Raw genomic sequence first — 19,720 nt, forward strand, 5'->3', positions numbered from 1 at the left:
AATATGCTTTGCACCACATCCTTTGCATTCGTATAAGGTTGCTTTCTTTTTCTTTTTAGCTCTGCAGCCCTTGCACTCCTTCTCCTCCTTCCACACTTTTCCTAGTTATTTTTGTGGTATTACCTTGTCGTTTTTCGCGCAATTTAAAGTTTTCAATTTTCAATAAATTATGTTGTATCTTTAGGGACTTCATCTGCTGAATTGGGTCAGGCTCAGGCAAAAGCTTTTCTAAGATTGCTAATCGAAAATCATAAAGATTCATCTTGTCAGCACTTGAGTATTTATTAAATAAGTAAAGCACGTTACTCATGCTCATTTGGAGAATATGTATAAAAAGTTTTTTGTACCAGCGCAACGCTTTGGCTAATAATAGGCCAACATTTGGTCTTGAAGTAGGTACCTCAGACAAAGTTGTTGTAATGGACTATAGCTGTGGGTTTCAGTTTTCTTGAATTCATAACGTCGAAAAAGTTGTTCATCATAACTAGTTATGAAATTCACAGTTCCTGAAAAGTCGAACTGTATAGAATTTAAAACTTCGTCTCAGAGTAGAAAAGCTTTTGCAACACTCATGCTCAGCAGCTGCGTTGCAAGTTTTACCTTCATTATTTGCTGTCTGAAATGTATATGCCGGGGTATTAATTTATTTCCAAATCTTAGTCCCTTCATTTTGTTGAAGTTTGTTAAGGTTGATGAGTAACTGCCATTTTATTTGTTTTTTATGAGTTTGATCACATGGCATGGGTCGACAAAAATACACACCTTTTCTCCTGTTGATGGGTGCGGGAAGAAAGTTTTCATATTATTAACGTCGGCAAAATTGCAGCCTAAAATTTGGGCAGCACCGAAGTTCGCAGAACAGCCATCAAATGTGAGATTTAAAACTATTGCGCCAACCTCATGGCACCGTTGCACGCATATTTTGATTAAATTTGCCTTTGTCAGCGTTCGTGCCAGCTGTCAAAAAGTACCCACAGGTAATTTCCAATTTTCATTTAGAGCAACCAACATGAATACTAAAGCTTGTGATGCCACAGTTTCATCCTCTTTACCTTGAATAGGATCAGCTCCAAAATTAATTGTACCCAGTTTGTTATTGAAATGAGTAGATGGGTTTATTGGCATTTGAGTTGGATTGACATTTATTTTTAATGCTGTGAAAGCTTCAGTGGTAAAACCAGGTTCAGCGTTAACAGTTAAATACCATCTGCAAATTGTCCTAGGATGTGGTAGAGCTTTATTGTAGCATTCCCTAACGTAGTTACATGCTGCTGGTGAGTAAAAATGTAAAGTTTGTAAAGCAAATTTTCGTAATGGTGCAGAGTATAGTAAGAAATGTTTATTCTGGTTTTTTTTTCAATTCTAAAATTTCGGCTTTCGCTATCAGATCATTTTGGGTATTTATATTCAAACTAAATTTATCTTTTACATTTTCTACGATCTTTTTATAGGAGTGAAATTTTTTCTTAATATTTTTGTCTCCGTATTTTCTTAAATTTTTCTGCAAGTTTCTTTTTAGCCATACATTCCTTGCGTGATTGTTTTTTAAGTCTGATTTTTCTATTCATCCTAATCCTTATCCTCCCTAATCCTAGTAATATTATAAATGTGAAAGTGTGGATGTTTGGATGTTTGTTACTCAATCAAGCAAAAACGGCTGAACGGATTTTGATGAAATTTGGAATGAAGATAGATTATACCCTGGATTAATACAGAGGCTACTTTTTATCCCGGAAAATCAAAGAGTTCACTCAGGAAATTGGTTTATGAATTTGTTTATTGCGGAGGTAAATCAAATAAAGAACTGATTTAATAAAACACCAAAAATGGCTGGAAAAGACTGAGTTTATGGTTATTAAAACGACTAGTTTTCTAAACTTAAAATGCGGACATCTTTATTAACAGCAAGAGAAGGGAATTGCACAATAGACAATGTGTAACTTTTTAAACCATACTTAGTCTATGACAGCAGAGTTTATTTGATGTACCAGTAAACTGTACAAGCACAACTGTACCCAAACTACAGAAAATAAACAAAACATAAAAAAATTTACATTTTTTGTTTTAATTTAACGCTTACATTCTACTTGACTAACCCCAATACCTTCTAGACACTTATAATGCTTCATGGGATTTAAAGCTTTAGTTAGGACATCAGCTGGCATAGCTGTTGTTGGCAAATACTCTAAATTAATAATATTATTTGTAACTGCATCCTTTCAATGTGTTTACTTTTCCTATGACATCCATAATTTGCCACCAACTTCTGTGCACTCTGACTGTCATTGAATAAGAGCACACTACATAAATTACCAGTAAGCTCACAAAACAAAGATCTCAAATATATAGCTTCTTTACAAGCTTCAGCGATAGCCATATATTCTGCTGCAGAAAAGCAGAAAACAAAGAACTGTAGCTTTATCCAGTATGGATACTGGATAAAGCTACAGTTCTTTGTTTTCTGCTCTCCCAGGAAATAGCTGAGTCTGACATTACAAAACAATAACCTGTATATGACTTTCAGTCTAAAGCCAATTATTCTGCCGCAGAAAAGCAGAAAACAAAGAACTGTAGCTTTATCCAGTATGGATACTGGATAAAGCTACAGTTCTTTGTTTTCTGCTCTCCCAGGAAATAGCTGAGCCTGACATTACAAAACAATAACCTGTATATGACTTCCAATCTAAAGTATTATTTGCCCCATCCGGCATGAACAAAACCCACTAGTTCAGCTTTTTCCTTTACATACTTTAAACAATAATTTTTAGTTTTCTTTAGGTATCTAAGTATTCTTTTTACATATGTCCAATGAACATTTGTATGACATTTATTAAATTGACTAAGGGTCTGTTTCCCAATGTCCAAATAAAGTTGCTAATAAGCTATTTGTAACTTGTTTGGAAAATAAACACATTGTTTGCGTTTCACAATCATCTAATAAAGCTAACCATAACATAAAGTTCTCAACAATTCATAAAAATACTTAAATAAAAATCTGTTTAAGAATCCACAGGTGAAGCCCGTTCATATGTCAGCTATAAGACCTACCTACCAGCCAAATTTCATGATTCTAGAATCTAGGTTAACGGGAAGTACCCTGCCCTGTAGGTTTCTTGACAGACAGACAGACAAAGAGACAGACAGACGGACGGACTCACCGACAGACAGACAGACAACGAAGTGATCCTTTAAGGGTTTCGTTTTTCCTTTTGAGGTACGGAACCCTAAAAATCACCACGAAAGAGCCACGAAATCACAAGTTTACTTGAACGTAGCAATCATAATGCGACGTTGCCGCCTCGACCTTCGGGTAAACTGTACAATAGGTACCTTACAAATATTTTATTAGACACTTGAGTTGTGAAACAGAAGAAAAATATCAGACCTTTATTAGATAGATTTACCCAGCAAATATTTTATTTGTTAGGTAAGTATTAGGAACTTTATTTGGACATTGTGAAACAGACCCTAAGAAAACTAACACAATAAGATATGTCTGGTCTGGTAAGAACCGATAAATACATTAAACTTCCTATTAACTGTTGGTATGGAATGTCAGTATCACAAGTTTCAGACTTTTCAATATCTTACTTACATTCCATCGGAGTACTAGCAACTTTACAATTAGACATATTGAATTTATCAAGTAACTGTTCTACATATTGCTCCTGATCTAAGGTAATTACATTAGACTTTTACCAATTTTAACTCTCATACCTAGACACTGTTGAACCTGTCCTAAATTCTTTATTTTGTAGTTTTTGAGGTCAAAACATGATTAAAACATAAACAACGAAAGGAAAAAAAAATTGCTTTTAAAACATCATTTGCATTGTCCTAAACTACCCCCATTGGGGGGCACTTTGGGACCCTATTGGGGCAGTTTAGGATTGCCTGGGGCAGTTTAGGATTGCTTGGGGCAGTTTAGGATTCATAGTTTAAAAGGTCATATATCGGTTTTTTTAGTTGTTTTTTAATAGAAAAAACAAATATAATGACAAATATCAGTCTCTAAAATTACAAACCTATCATTGATGAGTATTAATTTACAACTTTCTCCATTTAACCAAGTTTAAATGGAGAAAAATCAAAATGAAATACAAACATTCCAGCAGTTCTAGAGGTGCTACCTGCATCAGTTGGTGGTGGTACCTTGGCTAAAATGTCCAAAATGGACACGGGCCACTTGTCATCCTTTTCGGGAAAGAAGAATTTGTTAAAGCCTGGTTTTTTTTAAGAAACTGACAATCAATGTTGACTCTAACTTATTTTCTACTTTGGCAACAAATCACTGTTTTCTGAGGAGCAACGTATTAGATAAAAGTCACCAGGACTAATATTGTGCATGTTGACCTCTTCAGTATTTCTTGTATTCTCATCGTCATTATTTATACTGTTCATATCTTCATCAGTAAGATCTAAATCTGTATCACTGTGAACAGAATAATGAGTTTCATCCTCTGAACTAGTTCAGTTCAGTCGTCTGAACTATTATTTGGTATCAAAGTCTTACTTCTCTTGGCTTGAATCTTAGGTTTTCGTTTTCTAAGTCCTGACTTTTGTAGTATGTTTTGTCTTTCTAGGTATGCAGCTTCTATTTCTAGTTTTTCCGGTGTTCCTGTTAGAATTCTTGACTTACCCTTTTTCCTTCCTCTAGAACCTTCCTTTCGTGGATCTGCTTTAGGGTATGGCCTTACCATTTCAGGTGAAATAATTTCAGGTAATGTTACTGCAGCAAAAGATTCTTTATCACTATAATGGTTAGTTAAGTCAGTTGCCACTTCAGCTTGAACACCAGTCTGAATAGTTTCTTGAGTAACTTCTTGTGTGTCAACAGGTATTTCTGCAGGCTGTTCAACAAGAGCTGGTATTGGACGATTCGTAACCTCAGAACAATCAAAATCATCATCAGTAAAGGCATTTCTTGATACCGGAAAGATACCGGACTTTTTGAATCCTGAAGTGATATTGTTTGGGGTGAATGAAGCATTATAAGCTGGTGTTACTATACCAGCCAAGTCGTGGATAGTTCTTGTTTTACCTGGGTGGTTTATTAACCAGTCATTTTGAGAGACTGCTAGTTTTTGTTTGAATGGTCCCATTACTGAGACATCTAGGGGCTGGAGCCGATGCGTACAATGGGGTGGGAATGTCACTAATACAATGCCATTGTCTCTGCAAAAGTTTATACAGTCAATAGTGCAGTGACTCTCATGGTTATCAAGCAACAACAGGATCTTGTCATTTTTATTGCATCTTGTGTGCTTCTGCAGGTGTTCCAATACTTTCACAAAAAGTGTTCCTGTCATCCATCCACTAGTAGGACTATTAGCAAAGCCAATGCAACCATTAAGCCCTCCTGTCAGCATGCTTTCTTGAAATCGTGCTCTTGGATATATGAAAACGGGTGGTATAGAATTCCCAGCTGCATTGACAATACCACACATAGTTATAAGCTGTCCTCTTTCAGCAGAAACATTTTGGCCGACTTGCTTCTGCCCACGTGCAGCGATGACATTGGGTGCTTGGACAACGGTCATGATGTTTGTTTCATCAATGTTGAAAATACGATCTGGTGAAATTGCTGCCTTTTGCAATGCCCTCTCATAATTATCTTGGAATTCAGTGACAATATGCAGATTAAAGCTTGTCGCTCTCGATAAACTTGTGTTCTCAGGCTTGCGTAAAGAAAGACTTCGATGCCTTCGCATAAAACTTTTCAGCCACTCAATCCCAGCAATTTGATTTGTCTCCCAGACCCCAGGACATTTTTTCAAAACCTTAGCATATTGGTATGCCAGTAACCTGGTTTGATGATATGTTAAACCATAATTCATCTTGGACGATTTCAAGATATATTCTTCTAGCATTTCTTCTTCATATGTAGTGAAAATTTGGTTTACAGAGTATTTACTAGATACCTAGGGTAGTTTGGCTCGGATCGGCTTCCACCATCTCTTTCAAATCATTGTTATTCACCTGTGTGGGCGGTCTTCCACGTGGTTCGTTCTTCAAATCGAAGTTTCCATCACGAAAGCGTTTAAACCAAAATCGCACAGTGCGTTCATTAGCAGTCCCCTCTCCAAACGCAACATTAATATTGCGAGCTGTTTCTGCTGCGTTAGTTCCGCGTCGTAACTCGTATTCAAAAATCACACGAATTTTCGAAGTATCCATCTTTATTGTCTAAGCTGAATAAAAAAAACAACTGAAAGTTGATAATCGAATATTGCACATTTTTTAAAAGAAGAACTACATAGGTACCGTATGAAAAAAGTTTCACTCAAAAATCTCAAACCATGAAGGTTCTATGTCAATTCGAAGTACCTATTACAATAAAACGGCAATTTCATACTTTAACCACTATTATTGAAGCGAAAGGCGAAATAATGTACAACAAAACTGCTCAAGTGCTAGAGCTGCAACGATCATTGCTCACAGCATCCAATTTCGGACGCAATGTAAAAAAAGGAGATACACGTTGCTCAGACATAGTTAAAGAATTGTTATGCTAACAATTTAGATCATGTTAAGTGAGTGTAAATTTAGGTCATGTTAAACATGGTCGCCAAAACGAGAAACTTGCTCTAAGACATGGCAAGACAAGAAAGTATAGTAATGAAACCGTGCAGACTATTTATTGATCCAGAAATTCCATTTGTAGGAGCGACTCCGGATGGCTTGTGTGCTGATGAAACAATCTTTGAAGTAGTGTCGAGTAACGGCACATAAAATTTAAATAGATCAAGCAATTAAAAATACAAAAATAAACTGAGTCCAAAACAAACAAGGCCACATAACGATAAATAAAAACTATGATTGGTATAGGTATGCAAATACAGGGCATCTGCATGTTACACTGGCTGACTGCCTCATCAGCTAAACGTGCTCTATAAGAGTAAAATGATGCCGTGTACCTATCGAAGACAACACACATTCGCGCCTTCGTGTTCTAACATCGACGCGACCGGACATACAACTTTAATCATAATATACCATTCTTCTCCTTTTCATTCTCAAACAGCTCCGGGCAGCCACCCTAATGTCACTTGCATGTCACCAGAAAAAATATTCTAAAGAAAATCCTAGGCTGATTACACCTACCGAGTAGAGATGCGAGACAGTACTGTCGGCCGTGTGTACTCGGTGCGTACAAACACTTCGCCGAGTGCTTGGCCGACCACTCGGCCGCGAGAAAATAGCTCGGCCCCCATTCTATTTACTAGGCCGAGTACCTACCCTCCTGGGCTGATTACACCGAGCGAGACAGTAAAATGTCACTCGGCCGAGACAGTGCTGTGGTGGCCGTTATACGTATTTCGAAATTGCGCCAAGCACTCGCAAGTGTTTATACCAGCCGAGTACTCGGCCGAAGATACTGACTCGCCACTGTACTCGTTAGGTGGGTGTAGGGTGGAGGGTTGTACTCGTTAGGTGTAATCGTACCATCCCGCTTCCCCGCACTGTCTCACTCGCTCACTCGGCAGGTCTCAGGACTCTCGGCCAGACGATTCTTGCTACTTGACTTGATTGAATTTACCGACCACATTGTGTATAATATTTCTGGATTTGTTCTAAGAAAATATGCAATTGCATAAAATTTGAAAAATGCTTACAGGCGGTTTTTGGACAAAAAAGTCTTTAACTTAAAGTTAAAAGGGAGCCTTCAATATCCATCAAATGGTTTATTTTTTATTTGTCGTAATATGCGTGAAGCTGATAAGAAAATATATGAGCCAATTGCTCATTGCTGCAATTGCAAATGAATAATATCTCGAAAAAATAATTTTTAAAATCATATTAGAAATATTAGACAATTTAATACAAAGTAATAAATATAACAATATATTTCAATGTATAATGGACATTTATTCGAATTTACAGTTTACAGTTTGGCGGTGAACCCCAAATAATGAGTCCAAATTAAACACTGCTGACTGTTTTTTCATGATAATTATATTCGGATTAACACTGAGATAAATAAGTTACATTAAAAAATGAGGGTGTGACAATGCAAGGAGCAGTAGTAAGCATAAGGCATGTCATTGTCCGTCCGTGTGAGTGTTCATAACTTGACCTTTGTTAAAAAAATAACAGATAAAATAAAAAGGGTCCAACGCCAAAACAGAAATCTAAAAAATAAATGTGAATCTTTCGACTCTTCTTGTAAAATCACTTAAATCAAATTTTTTGTTCGATTGAGTAGCCGAAAATAATTTGTTAGCTAAAGCAGAATTTGTCGAAATACACAAAAAATTTATCAAAAAAACAAACAGAGTAGATATTCTCTAAAATATACACCAGCATTACGTAAGTTCGCTTTGACATTACATTACTACTCGCCAGCAGCTTACAAATACGTGAAAAATATCTACAATAACGTTCTTCCAAATACATACAATGTCTCTTTATCGCTGGTATGGAACGATCGATGCTGAGCCAGGATTCACTAATGAAGTGTTTGTAGCTCTGAAAACGAAGAGTGAATCGAGTGAGAAGTCTCTTGTATGCAATTTAGTCTTGGATGAGATGGCAATCCGTAAGCAAAAGTTGTTTCACAACCAACAGAAGCTCGGTGCTGTGAATTTTGGAGCGGGTCACAGGCCTTAGTATTTATGTTGGTATCGCTGACAGTATTTTTTTTGCTGTTTTAAATATATATTATAATTTTTTTGAAAAGTATCTAAAATATGTCTAATGAAAACGCAGACCCATCTAGAATACCGATCCCCGTTTATCGGGTTAAGAACACATTAAGCAACCTCTGGAAACTATTTATGAAGAAAATATAAACTTTAATGACTTTAAGTCTATCAACATCGGAAAGAGAAATAAGTTAATATGATATACCGGGTGTAACCAGAACGCTGGCATAAACGAAAATTGGAAGTTCCTGTGGGTTACTTTTTAATAGCAGGTATAACTGCTGAAACAAAGGCCAATCTAATTAAAACCTGCTTACAAAAAGTCATGATGCCGGAGGTTCAGTACGTCGCCTCAGTGCTTGTTTGTCTTATCTACCATTGGGTAAATTTTACAGTAGAAGAGTTTTTGCCCTATCGCTTTTTAAGAGCTTTAGTTTCTAGATTTCAAGGTTTTTCTTAATAGATGAGTTGAGTTACCTATGTATTGACAGCTACAACATTCATAAGAGATGTTAATTAATTATAGCTAATTTTAAAGGTTTTGTATTGAGATGACAACATGCACAAATATTATTATGAATGTGGACTTAGAACATTACCTTATTACAGATAGGACAAAGTGACTGTTCAATTTTTGCGTGCTTATTTTGTTCTATGCTCCAGATACATATACAGGATGTTTTTTGACAATTTCTTTCGAATTGTGATTTGAGTTTGAAAGAAGACAAATAATCTTTAATTGAAATAGAATTGACAATCGTATTTTTTTTATCAACCGACTTAAAGGAGGAGGTTCTCAATTCGTCTGTATTTTTTTAATGTTTGTTACCTCATAAATTTTGACTGGGTGAACCGATTTTGATGATTCTTTTTTATTTGAAAGCTGGTGCTTCCCGTGTTTAACCATGGCCATTTCGATTTGGTCCAGTTTAGTCAGTTTTAAAGAAAAGTTTAGATTATTGGAGAAATATTAAAAATAGTACTACTGTTTACCACACAGATTAAGAGCATCAGGCACTGGATTTCTAATACAAACTTTCTTTTATTTTTTAAGGTTGGCGGTGCTAGTTACCATCGCATAGTTTTTTAAGGTGCTCATAAAATAACAAATGCAATTAAAGATTTTTTTTTAATTATAACTGTCTTTTACTTAAAACAGTGCTTGCTTAGAACTACTTATTTTTTTGTTTTTCTTACTGTCTTGTCTTTTGTAGGCTTCCTCGCAATTTTCTCTTCTTTAGCTTTATTTCCTGCACTTAATGTCTTTTTATTTTTGCCTCCTTTGGTTTCATTTACTTCTGTGTGTATATCCTTTTCATTTTTTCCTCCTTTAGTTTTATTTCCTACATTGAGTGTCTTGTTCTCGTTTTTACCTCCTATTATTTCATTTCTTTCATTGAGTGCCTTCTTTACTATTTTTTAATTCTTTTTCATCTGCCAGTTTATTCACATCGATATTTCCTTTTTCGTCCTTCCATCGTACTGCTTTTTTAATAAGACTCTCCATACATTTTGTCTTCTACTGGTATATATTTGAACATGCTCCAAATGTCGTCAATTTTCTTTTTCGTTAATGTTTTATTTGCTCTATTATTATAATTTCACTTAAAATAGTGATTTTTTTTCTTATGTCAATTGTCTCTTTTGCTCCAGAAAATGAAGTTTGATATTTAATAATATACCACTCTTCTTTAGAATATGTTATTCACTTGACTTGTTTATAAGGTATATCTGATGGAAACCAAATTTTCTAGCTTCAGACTGAAATGACAAAAAATCGGTATCCTGCCTTTATGTGAAAATTAGTTTTAGAACATTTGATTTTATCTTAAGTAAGGCACGTAGTCTAGAGATAATGGACTGTATATTTCTTGGTGTCTTAGGTTTCTTTCAATCAAACTGTGGACTGCATCCACCTCGGGAACGTTTCCACGGCCGGGTTCAGAGAATTTCTGGGTTATTTCTGTTATATTTTTCGATTAATTTGACTTTAAAATGTAATAAGAGCAGTGCTCATATGAGAGTTTCGGTTTTGAGGGATGCATGAATCCGACCATAGTATCTATTTTGTTACTATATCTGGTAAAGCATTTACTATTTCTTTTAAGATTTTAATTAATGCACTGGCTAAATCGCCGCCACTTCTTCCGTTTCTAGTCTTATCCCATAAAGCATTTACAGCACTTTTATTATATCGCAGTGCGCTGTTTAATTGTACACGGTTAATTTACTTGTGTAGAAAAAGCATGATACATTTGCTTTAGGTAGGGTAAAAATGTTTTCTAAATCAAAAGTAACAACGGCTGTGCCGTTGTTTTCTTTGTGTTTCAGATTTCGGTCTTTATATCGTTCGTCACCTCTCTTTTTCTATGTAGTGTTTTTCGTGTTTCGCTATGATATCACTACTGGGGGTTTTTCATCTTTAAACTGACAGCAAAAATCGCACACATCCTTTTTTGGGCGATGAAAACGAAGATTAAATCGTTCGATGCTCAAAAAGTATCATGTCTATCTTAACAATATTTTTATTTCTTCAATAATGTCCTTTTCCGTGCTTTCACCATTCTCAAAAAGTTTTTTCTTGACCATTGACATTAAAAGTAATGTCAATGGGTTTAAATCCAGCATAATCATTAATGTAATGCAGAATTTATAGATTTTATGAGAATAGAATTTATGTGTCTCGAGAAAATGGGATTTTGGGGGTTACAGAAGGATGAAAACAAAATAAGTCATGCGGGGTATCATTAAATTTAAAATATTTATACTAATATTTATTATCTCGTCCACTATGCATTTTTTTGGAAATGTTAACATGTTCACAGTTTCAACACACTGTCAATCAGTGACTATTTTGTCGAAAAAAGAATTTAAACGATAAAACAAAACCCGGCGTTGAGTCTCTGAACTAAGTTTGATTATTCTAGATCATTTTGGAACGTTAAAGAACATTCTAGATTATATATATCTCACATACGGCTATACTCACGTGTTTATTCGATGTTAGCCCGACTAGTTTCGAACCCATCCGGGGTTCTTTTTCAAGGAGTGATATTCGCGCACGCGTCGCGGTTAAGACTGCTCCTGAAAATTCTTTGAATATATGTATTATACCTTTCATCCATTGATATATTATTTGTGCATTTTAATCTACATTTATCTGTGCAAGGCACTTGAAGACAGCGCGGGAATAACTATCTGAGATTTCGATGTGGATATATACGATTCACCAGTGTTCCGTAGCTTTTTAACTTTATTTTGTTTTCACTTTGCAGGGTTTAGAGATCGCTTGCTTCCTCTTTTACTAAGCTTCTTTCTATCAGAATCAGAAACACTATTGTCACTGTCAGATGAGTCTGTTATGGTGGCAGCATAAAAAAAATAGTTTTTCTTTTTGCGTTTGGTAGAAAGTTCATAACTTAACGTAGGGTCATCATCATTAAGTCTATGTTATCACTTTCATCAGTAAATTTTTGGTGAAATATTGGCAGGTAGAGTGGAAGTTGAAGCGCTCTGTGGTCTTACACCGTCGGCGTATTGTTCAGAATGTTTAGAAGACGTAGAACTGTCTGAATCCGAAGATGAACTACCAGAGGAAGACGAGCTCGATGAAGACGAGCTTGATTTCGGCAGTGCTTTTTGAATGCTTTGATCAATTTCAGTACAAGTTTCAATGTTTTCTAAGTTCCTATTATCATTTATGGATGAATCGTCACTGTCATAATCTGGTACGAGGGTTGTTTGCAATGTTCTTATTATTGATGTGTGTGTAGTAAGACTACTATTATCTGTTTTACGAGAACTAATAGATCGAGCATCAATTTTGTTGGCAAATTGATCATCTCTATCACAATCTGATAAGATCTCATCAAAGCATCAATATTTTTATTTGGTGAGACATTATCTGTGTTTTTTTTAGCTGTACCGTGATGATCTTCTACAATAGTATTGTCAATTTTAACCACCAGTTGATTTACTTTGTCTTCAGTACGATATGTTGCATCAGGTGATACCAATTTAAGAATACGACTTGCTCTCCAAGACGCCATGCTACAAAAAAAACATTTTTTAAAAATATTAAATATATTAACAGTAAATCAATTAAGGCGCGTCTGCAACTCTGAGCATAACGGATCGAGTCACGGGTTTAAACGTGGAAAGATAACGGATCTCCCTGTGCATTTTAACTTAGCAGCAATAAACATATGTAAAACAATCAATACTGTTTATGTTTCTGAATATGCAGATGATTTTGTGCTGTACACTACTCAAAAAAATATTAATGAAGCTGTGCTATAGAATTACAAAGTGCTGTAAGCGTATTTATAAATTTAGTCAATCAAATTGGATCAGACATGGCTGAGGGAGGAGGAGGAGCAGGAGGACGAGATGAGTGTGGATTGCAGAATCAGCCGGAAATGCATAGGCGGTTGTTTTATCCTGCATGTTTGTACCAACATGCAGGATAAAACAACCAAGTTCAGTTCAAAAGTGAGTCGATTGCACACATTTGACGATTGGCCCATGCGTATGCGTCAAAGGCTTCAGGAGCTCGCCGAAGCGGGATTTTTTTATACGGGCCGCGGAGACATGACCCTGTATTTTCATTGTGGGGGTGGGCTGAGACATTGGGAGGACACTGACGACCCGTGGCAGCAGCATGCAAAGTGGTTTGGAGGATGTGGTTATCTTAAGGCGAAGCGTTACGAAATGTTACGACGTTAATATTAAGGTGCTCCCTCACCGGGAGCATTCACGTGTACTGTAACATTATAGATTCGTCTTTGAGCATTACATTACAATTCTACCTCCCTGACGCTCCCTCACCGGGAGCATTCACGTGTACTGTAACATTATAGATTCGTCTTTGAGCATTACATTACAATTCTACCTCCCTGACTGACGAGTATTTGCGTGTAATGTAATATTGATTCGACTTTGAGCATTTTCAGCATTTCATAGCAAGATGTCAGACGAAGCGGTCGTTGTGCTGAGTGCGGCAATATTAATTCGACATTGTTATTTACGTAAAAAAAAAACACAGAAGAAACGATATTGGTGTCATGAATTATATCAAAACCGGCAAAATACAGGCGGTTTGGATATTTTAGAAAGAATCAACCGACCCATAAGTAAACTTAAAATGTTTTTAAGAATCTCTTCTTCGGATTTTGAACACTTCATAAATCTCATTGGACCATATGTTAAAAAAGAAGATACTAATTATAGACAAGCAATAACAGTGCAAGAAAGATTAGCTGTTACGTTACGATTTTACGCATCTGGTGATTCTTATTCAAGCTTGCAGGTTACTTTTAGAATGTCCAATCAGATTATAAGTTGTATTATCAAAGAAGTGAGTGAAGCTATAATTGGATGTTTAAAAGAAAATATACTGGTGAGTTTATTAATCTAGTTTATTAATCAATCAGATCTCCAAATTCACGCATAAACCCCTCACTTTCTTGGCTATTAATACTGGCTTCAGGCGAAGAAAGTTGGGCGTCTGCAGTGGATGGAACTGCTGCTGGTGAGGGTGTACTTTGGAGGCCTGATGGTCCAGCATGGTTTGATTCATTACGCGAAAGTTGAGAATCAGGAGTCCAATATCCATGTTGCTGGTACATGTACTCATATTCACCGCGATCGGCACTAAACAAGATATTGGAAATGTGGTGCTGTACACAGGCCCTAGTATTTTGAGAGTACGTCTTGAGTTTTTCAGTAATAAATTTCCCAAAAGTAGTGCATTCATCCGATTTAGCAGAAGTAAAGTCTTGCAAAATTTGGAAAGTCGAGTGCATTATATCATCACTTCCATCCACCTTCGCTTTTTTCCGTTGTGGTGCATCAGGATTTTCAGGTGGCTTGTTGCGAGTCTCCTGCAAGTCTTGTGTCCCAGGTTCACAAGGAATCTAAAACAAGGTTTTTTTTTTTCAGTTACCTAGCATACCAGATGGTTGGCTAAATTTGGCTGAAAACTTCAATAACCAGTGGAATTTCCCTCATTGTGTCGGCGCTATAGATGGCAAACATGTAGTCCTGCAAGCCCCATACAGAAGTGGAAGCGATTACTATAATTTTAAAGGTTTTTTTAGTATAGTTCTATTTGCGGCTGTGGATTCAAATTACAATTTAATATATATAAACTGTGGCTGTCAAGGGAGAATCTCTGATGGAGGAGTATTTAATAATTGTAATTTGTATACTAAAATGCAGAATAAATCTTTGAATCTACCACAGCCAAGAGCATTGCCGATGCGGAACAAAGAAATTCCTTATTATTTTATTGGGGATGAAGCTTTCGCATTATCAGAAAATATAATGAAAGTGTATTCAGGACATCATCGTAAAGGAACAAAGGAGAGAATTTATAATTACAGACTTTGTAGAGCACGGAGAGTAGTCGAAAATGTGTTTGGCATTATGTCAGCAGTTTTCCGAGTGTTGCGGAAACCCATGTTATTGCAACCAGAAAATGCTACTTTAGTAGTTAATGCCATAGCACACCTACATAACTTCTTACGAAGAAATCGGCGAAGTAGGGATTTGTACACACCTCCGGGATCTTTTGACAGGGACAATTTAGGAGTAATCACACCAGGATCTTGGAGGGCTGATACCGAAGAAAATACTGGTTTAATGGATTTGGATGAACAACAAGAAGCAGCACAAATAGTTCCTCAAGAGATACGTGAAGAAATTAGTAATTATTGTTCGCAAGAAGGAGCAGTACCATGGCAAAACGAATATGCTTAATGTTTATTAATGTCCTGCTTTATTTAGCCTTGATAGGTTAAAAAATATTTAAAACCTGTGTAAACAGATATTAAATGTAATATACATAATATACTAACTGAATCTGTTGTCTTCCGTGGTTCATATCTGTCCAGTATAAATGATAAAGCTGCATATGCGAACCAGGTACTAGTATATACTTCTTCTGCACCTGAAATATAGATTATGTAATATGTACTGAATTGAATAAATAAATAAATAAATAAATAAATAAATAAATGGTGAAGGCACCTATAGTCCACTTGTTTAGGTATGCGGATGCCCAGTTTTGAAGTGTAATCAACATTGATGTGGTTAAAGAATTTTATTCTCAAAAGAAATCAGATATACAAATTTCACTTAATGAGAAATTATAGTAACAAAACTTAAACTAATTTTATCTTTCGGCACAGCGCGGTGGCAAGCAACAACACGATCGTAAAAATAGCGGGTAGTATAATGTATGGCAATGCTCATACACTTTGCCGGCAGGGCCGGACTCAGATATTTATAATAACAAAATTTTTCAGTTTCTTTTTGAAAATGTTTATCTTACTAATATTTTTAATTTCTGTAGGTATTTTATTAAACATTTGTGCTCCTTCAAAAGTTATATTCTTTTTACCGTAATTAGTGCGTGAACCTTTTAGAGAGATGTTATCAACGTTACGTAAAAGTCGGCCTCCCAGTTCCCTTTTAGTTTTAAATGATAATTTTGAATGTATTGTCTTTGATATAATTTTTTTAATTAATATGCATGTATTATAGTAATACATTTGTAGGATATTCATTAATTTAGTTTCCGCATAAATAATTTTTGTAGGGGTAAGGAAGTCATAATTATAAAGAATTTTTATTATTTTATTTTGGATTATTTGTAGACAATTTAAATTAGTTTTAGCCGCACTGCCCCAAATTTCTATCAAATAATCAAGATGAGGTTTTACGAGTGAGTTGTAAATGTTTATCCGAACCTTTTGTGGAAGACATCGAACTATACCATATAGCGATCCTAGAAGAGATGACAGTGTTGATTTTACTTTACTTATGTGCGGTTTCCAAGTTAACTGGCTGTCAATCGTTAAACCAAGGTATTTTTCTTCGGTAGATTGTTTAATTTTAAAATTATTTATTGTAAGTGGAATGTGTACCGGGACTTTTTTGTTTTTTGCTTTAAAAATAACATAGCTCGTTTTTGATGTATTGACAGTTAGTAGGTTGTATTGAAACCAGTCATGTAAGGTGTTGAGATCCTCTTGTGCTAATTTTATTAAGTCATCGATTGAGCGTCCATAGTAGAATATACATGTATCGTCAGCATATAGACTTACTTCTCCATGTAAAGATAAATCACTAATATCATTGACATATATTAAAAATAACAGAGGCCCTAGTATAGAGCCCTGAGGAACTCCGCAAGTAATTGGCTGAGCATCACTTTGATAATTGCCAATTTTTACAATTTGGAACCGATTTGTTAGGTAAGACTCAATTGTTTTGTACGCAGAGCCCGTAATTCCTATGTTTACAAGTTTTTTTAATAAGACTGAGTGACTTACGGTGTCAAACGCTTTCTTTAAGTCTATAAATATACCAAGAGCAATATTTTTTGAGTCTATGTTCGATTTAATTTTGGTCACGAGATCTATTGTAGCTGATAAAGTATTTGACTTTGGACGAAATCCGTACTGCCGTTCGAAAATAAAATTTAGTTGGTTAAGGTAAATATCTAGTCTATTATAAATAATCTTCTCAAATATTTTTGAAATTACTGGCAATACTGAAACTGGTCTGTAGTTACTGGGATCCGATTTCTTTCCAGATTTATATATTGGCGTAACTTTTGCTATTTTGTGCTCATCTGGGAATTGGCCTTTGTCTAAATAATGGTTAATGCAATTTACAAGAGACGGGCACAGGTAATCTTTTATACATTTAATAGTTTTTGTGCTGATTCTGTCTATACCTGAACTGCAATTTGAATCAAGATTATTTACTATTTGAATTACTTCTTCTGCGGTACAGGGTGTAAATTTAGGTAACTTTTGCGAAAATTTATCTCGATTTGCAGTACATGTATTAATGTGATATTTTAATGGAATTTGTTTAGCTAATTGCGGACCAATTTCAACAAAAAAATTGTTAAAATATTTACATATTTCATTGATCAAGATCATTTCTAATCAAGTTTACATTTTTTCTAAACAAATGGCCTATAGTGAAGGTATCATCAACAAACAAAACATGCCCTAGGTACACACGAGTCGTGTGGAATGTGACCTCTCCGCCACTCACACTCACCTCTTGCTTGTCACAGTTATTGTCATGACTAAAGTAGATGTAGGTACATAAATAAAATATGTTACCCACCTTTTCCGGTTCCTGAAGCACTTTTTTTCATTTTGCTCTTTTCTCTTCTAAGAGATGCTAACAGGCTTGTGATTTTCTTTTGACATTCTTCTACGGTTATTCCAAATTGATCCGATAATTTCACCCAACCGTCTTGTTTTATTATTTTATTAAAGTGTTGAGGATGCTTAGGGTCCCATAATTCCCTGATTTCCCTATATTTTTCTATGAATAATAGAGTCTTCTCTTTGTCCCAAGCCATTACTTAAATTTACAACTGTCCGTGACGCCAAAAAAATCTCCGAAGCGTCAGAAACACTTTATGACAACGTGCGTTCACTTCACTGTCACGTAGGCTACTGAGCGGGCGGGCGGGGGGCTAGGGGCAGTGAAGCCCCCCGCCCGCCCGCTGAAGCTGTGAAGCGCATTGATGTTACAAGTTGTATCAAGATATTACACATTGTATCAATACAAGGTGCGCATTGTAATGCTCGGTTCTCCTCCTTCACTGATGTATGCCCGTTTTGTATCATTACAAGGTGCGCATTGTAATGCTCGGTTCTCCTCCTTCACTGATGTAATGCTCAAATCTGTAACGTTACATAACACGCGAATGCTCCCGGTGAGGGAGCACCCTTATATATGTGCGAATGTGTGTGTATCTAAAAGCGAAGCGTTGCGAATTGTATAATCTATGTAAATGTATGCTATGGGAATGTTGAAAAAAATAAAAAAAATATTTTTAAAAAAGTGTATATATTTCTTTATTGTATTTTATATTGCCCCCAAGCTAGCGTGTTTACATTGTTCTGGATGATGAATCTTTTACCATCATCGCTAGATAGGCATTTTTTTCTTTTAACTTGCGTATAAACATTATGCTTATTACTAGTGAATGTATGCATATTATCATACTTAACATAATTACAATCTAGAGCTTCTTAATTTTCTTATAATTTTCTAACAATAGCGGCTGAGACACCTTTGTTTTTCTTTATGGCGAAATCGCCCTGCAATACATAACTGTACATTTTTGATCTTAAACCTATAAATTCCTCAATTATACAATCGTTGTTCTCATCTTTCATGAGACCGATAACTTTCTTATTCACTAGGTGGAGATTATGAATATTGTTTGCAGGAAAATCAGAGGTGTCGAATTTGGTATCCAAGTCGCATCTAATGTCTTCGTAAAAATTAGCTGTTTTAATTTGATAAATAAACGAGTCGGTATCCGTGTTAAGTAATTATACATTGTTTTTATATTTAGGCAGCTGTTTTGAGATTTCCAGTACACTGAATCCGACATAGATTGGTTTATTATACATTAATTTCGTTTTGTTCATCTGCACTGCTACAAAATTTTCAGTGAAGATTTTACAGCTGTGGAAATTGGGGCGAGAAATGTATCTCTCGGCTCCGTATTTACATTTGGTCTTTGATTTTTTATCATTCCATGTGTTACATAGTTTTATATCGACTCGTTTTCCTACATTTTCTATTGTCTTCCCAAACACCGAATTTATCATCAATTTCGCTCAAACGTGTTTTTCGCTAACTTTCTTTTGTTAGTGTTTAAATCGATATAGGGCTTGAGCCATGCGGATTATTGGGAAGACAATATTCTATGGATTTTCTTACAAACTAAACCGTATTCTATACATTGTTTTAAGTTTACATAGTGAATTATATAATTTTGATTGTTGTTGAGAGTGAGTAAAAGTTTTTTAGTTTTACCATTAGGTCGTGTTTTTGTTTCCGCACAAAATGGATAGTCATTATGCAAATCGTGTTTCGATTGTGGATATTACAAGTCCACATCCAAAATATATCCTATATCCGAATCTAGCGCTATAATAAAGCGCTAGTATATCAAACGAGGCGACATCACTATCCGGTAACCAAACAAAGTTGCCGCATGGTAAAAATTTACTCATGGCATGACCATA

General features: G+C 35.5%; 1 protein-coding gene and 1 long non-coding RNA gene across 2 annotated transcripts; one reads left to right on the top strand and one right to left on the bottom strand.

Annotated features, from left to right (window-relative positions):
• Window positions 1–13,901: 13,901 nt before the first annotated feature.
• LOC117992794 (uncharacterized) lies at window positions 13,902–15,506 on the top strand. Its single transcript, XR_011238071.1, has 2 exons — window positions 13,902–14,043; window positions 14,586–15,506. It is a non-coding gene; the product is annotated as an uncharacterized lncRNA (long non-coding RNA).
• On the bottom strand, window positions 14,045–18,409 carry LOC117992796 (uncharacterized). Its single transcript, XM_034980510.2, has 3 exons — window positions 17,793–18,409; window positions 15,503–15,594; window positions 14,045–14,560 (listed from the first exon to the last, which is right to left on the bottom strand). Exons 1-3 carry the CDS (start codon window positions 18,031–18,033, stop codon window positions 14,066–14,068), a joined length of 828 nt encoding a protein of 275 aa, XP_034836401.1. The 5' UTR covers window positions 18,034–18,409; the 3' UTR covers window positions 14,045–14,065.
• Between the last annotated feature and the right edge of the window lie 1,311 nt (window positions 18,410–19,720).

Source organism: Maniola hyperantus, chromosome 22 (genome assembly GCF_902806685.2).
Source record: "Maniola hyperantus chromosome 22, iAphHyp1.2, whole genome shotgun sequence".
Lineage (NCBI taxonomy): Eukaryota > Metazoa > Arthropoda > Insecta > Lepidoptera > Nymphalidae > Maniola > Maniola hyperantus.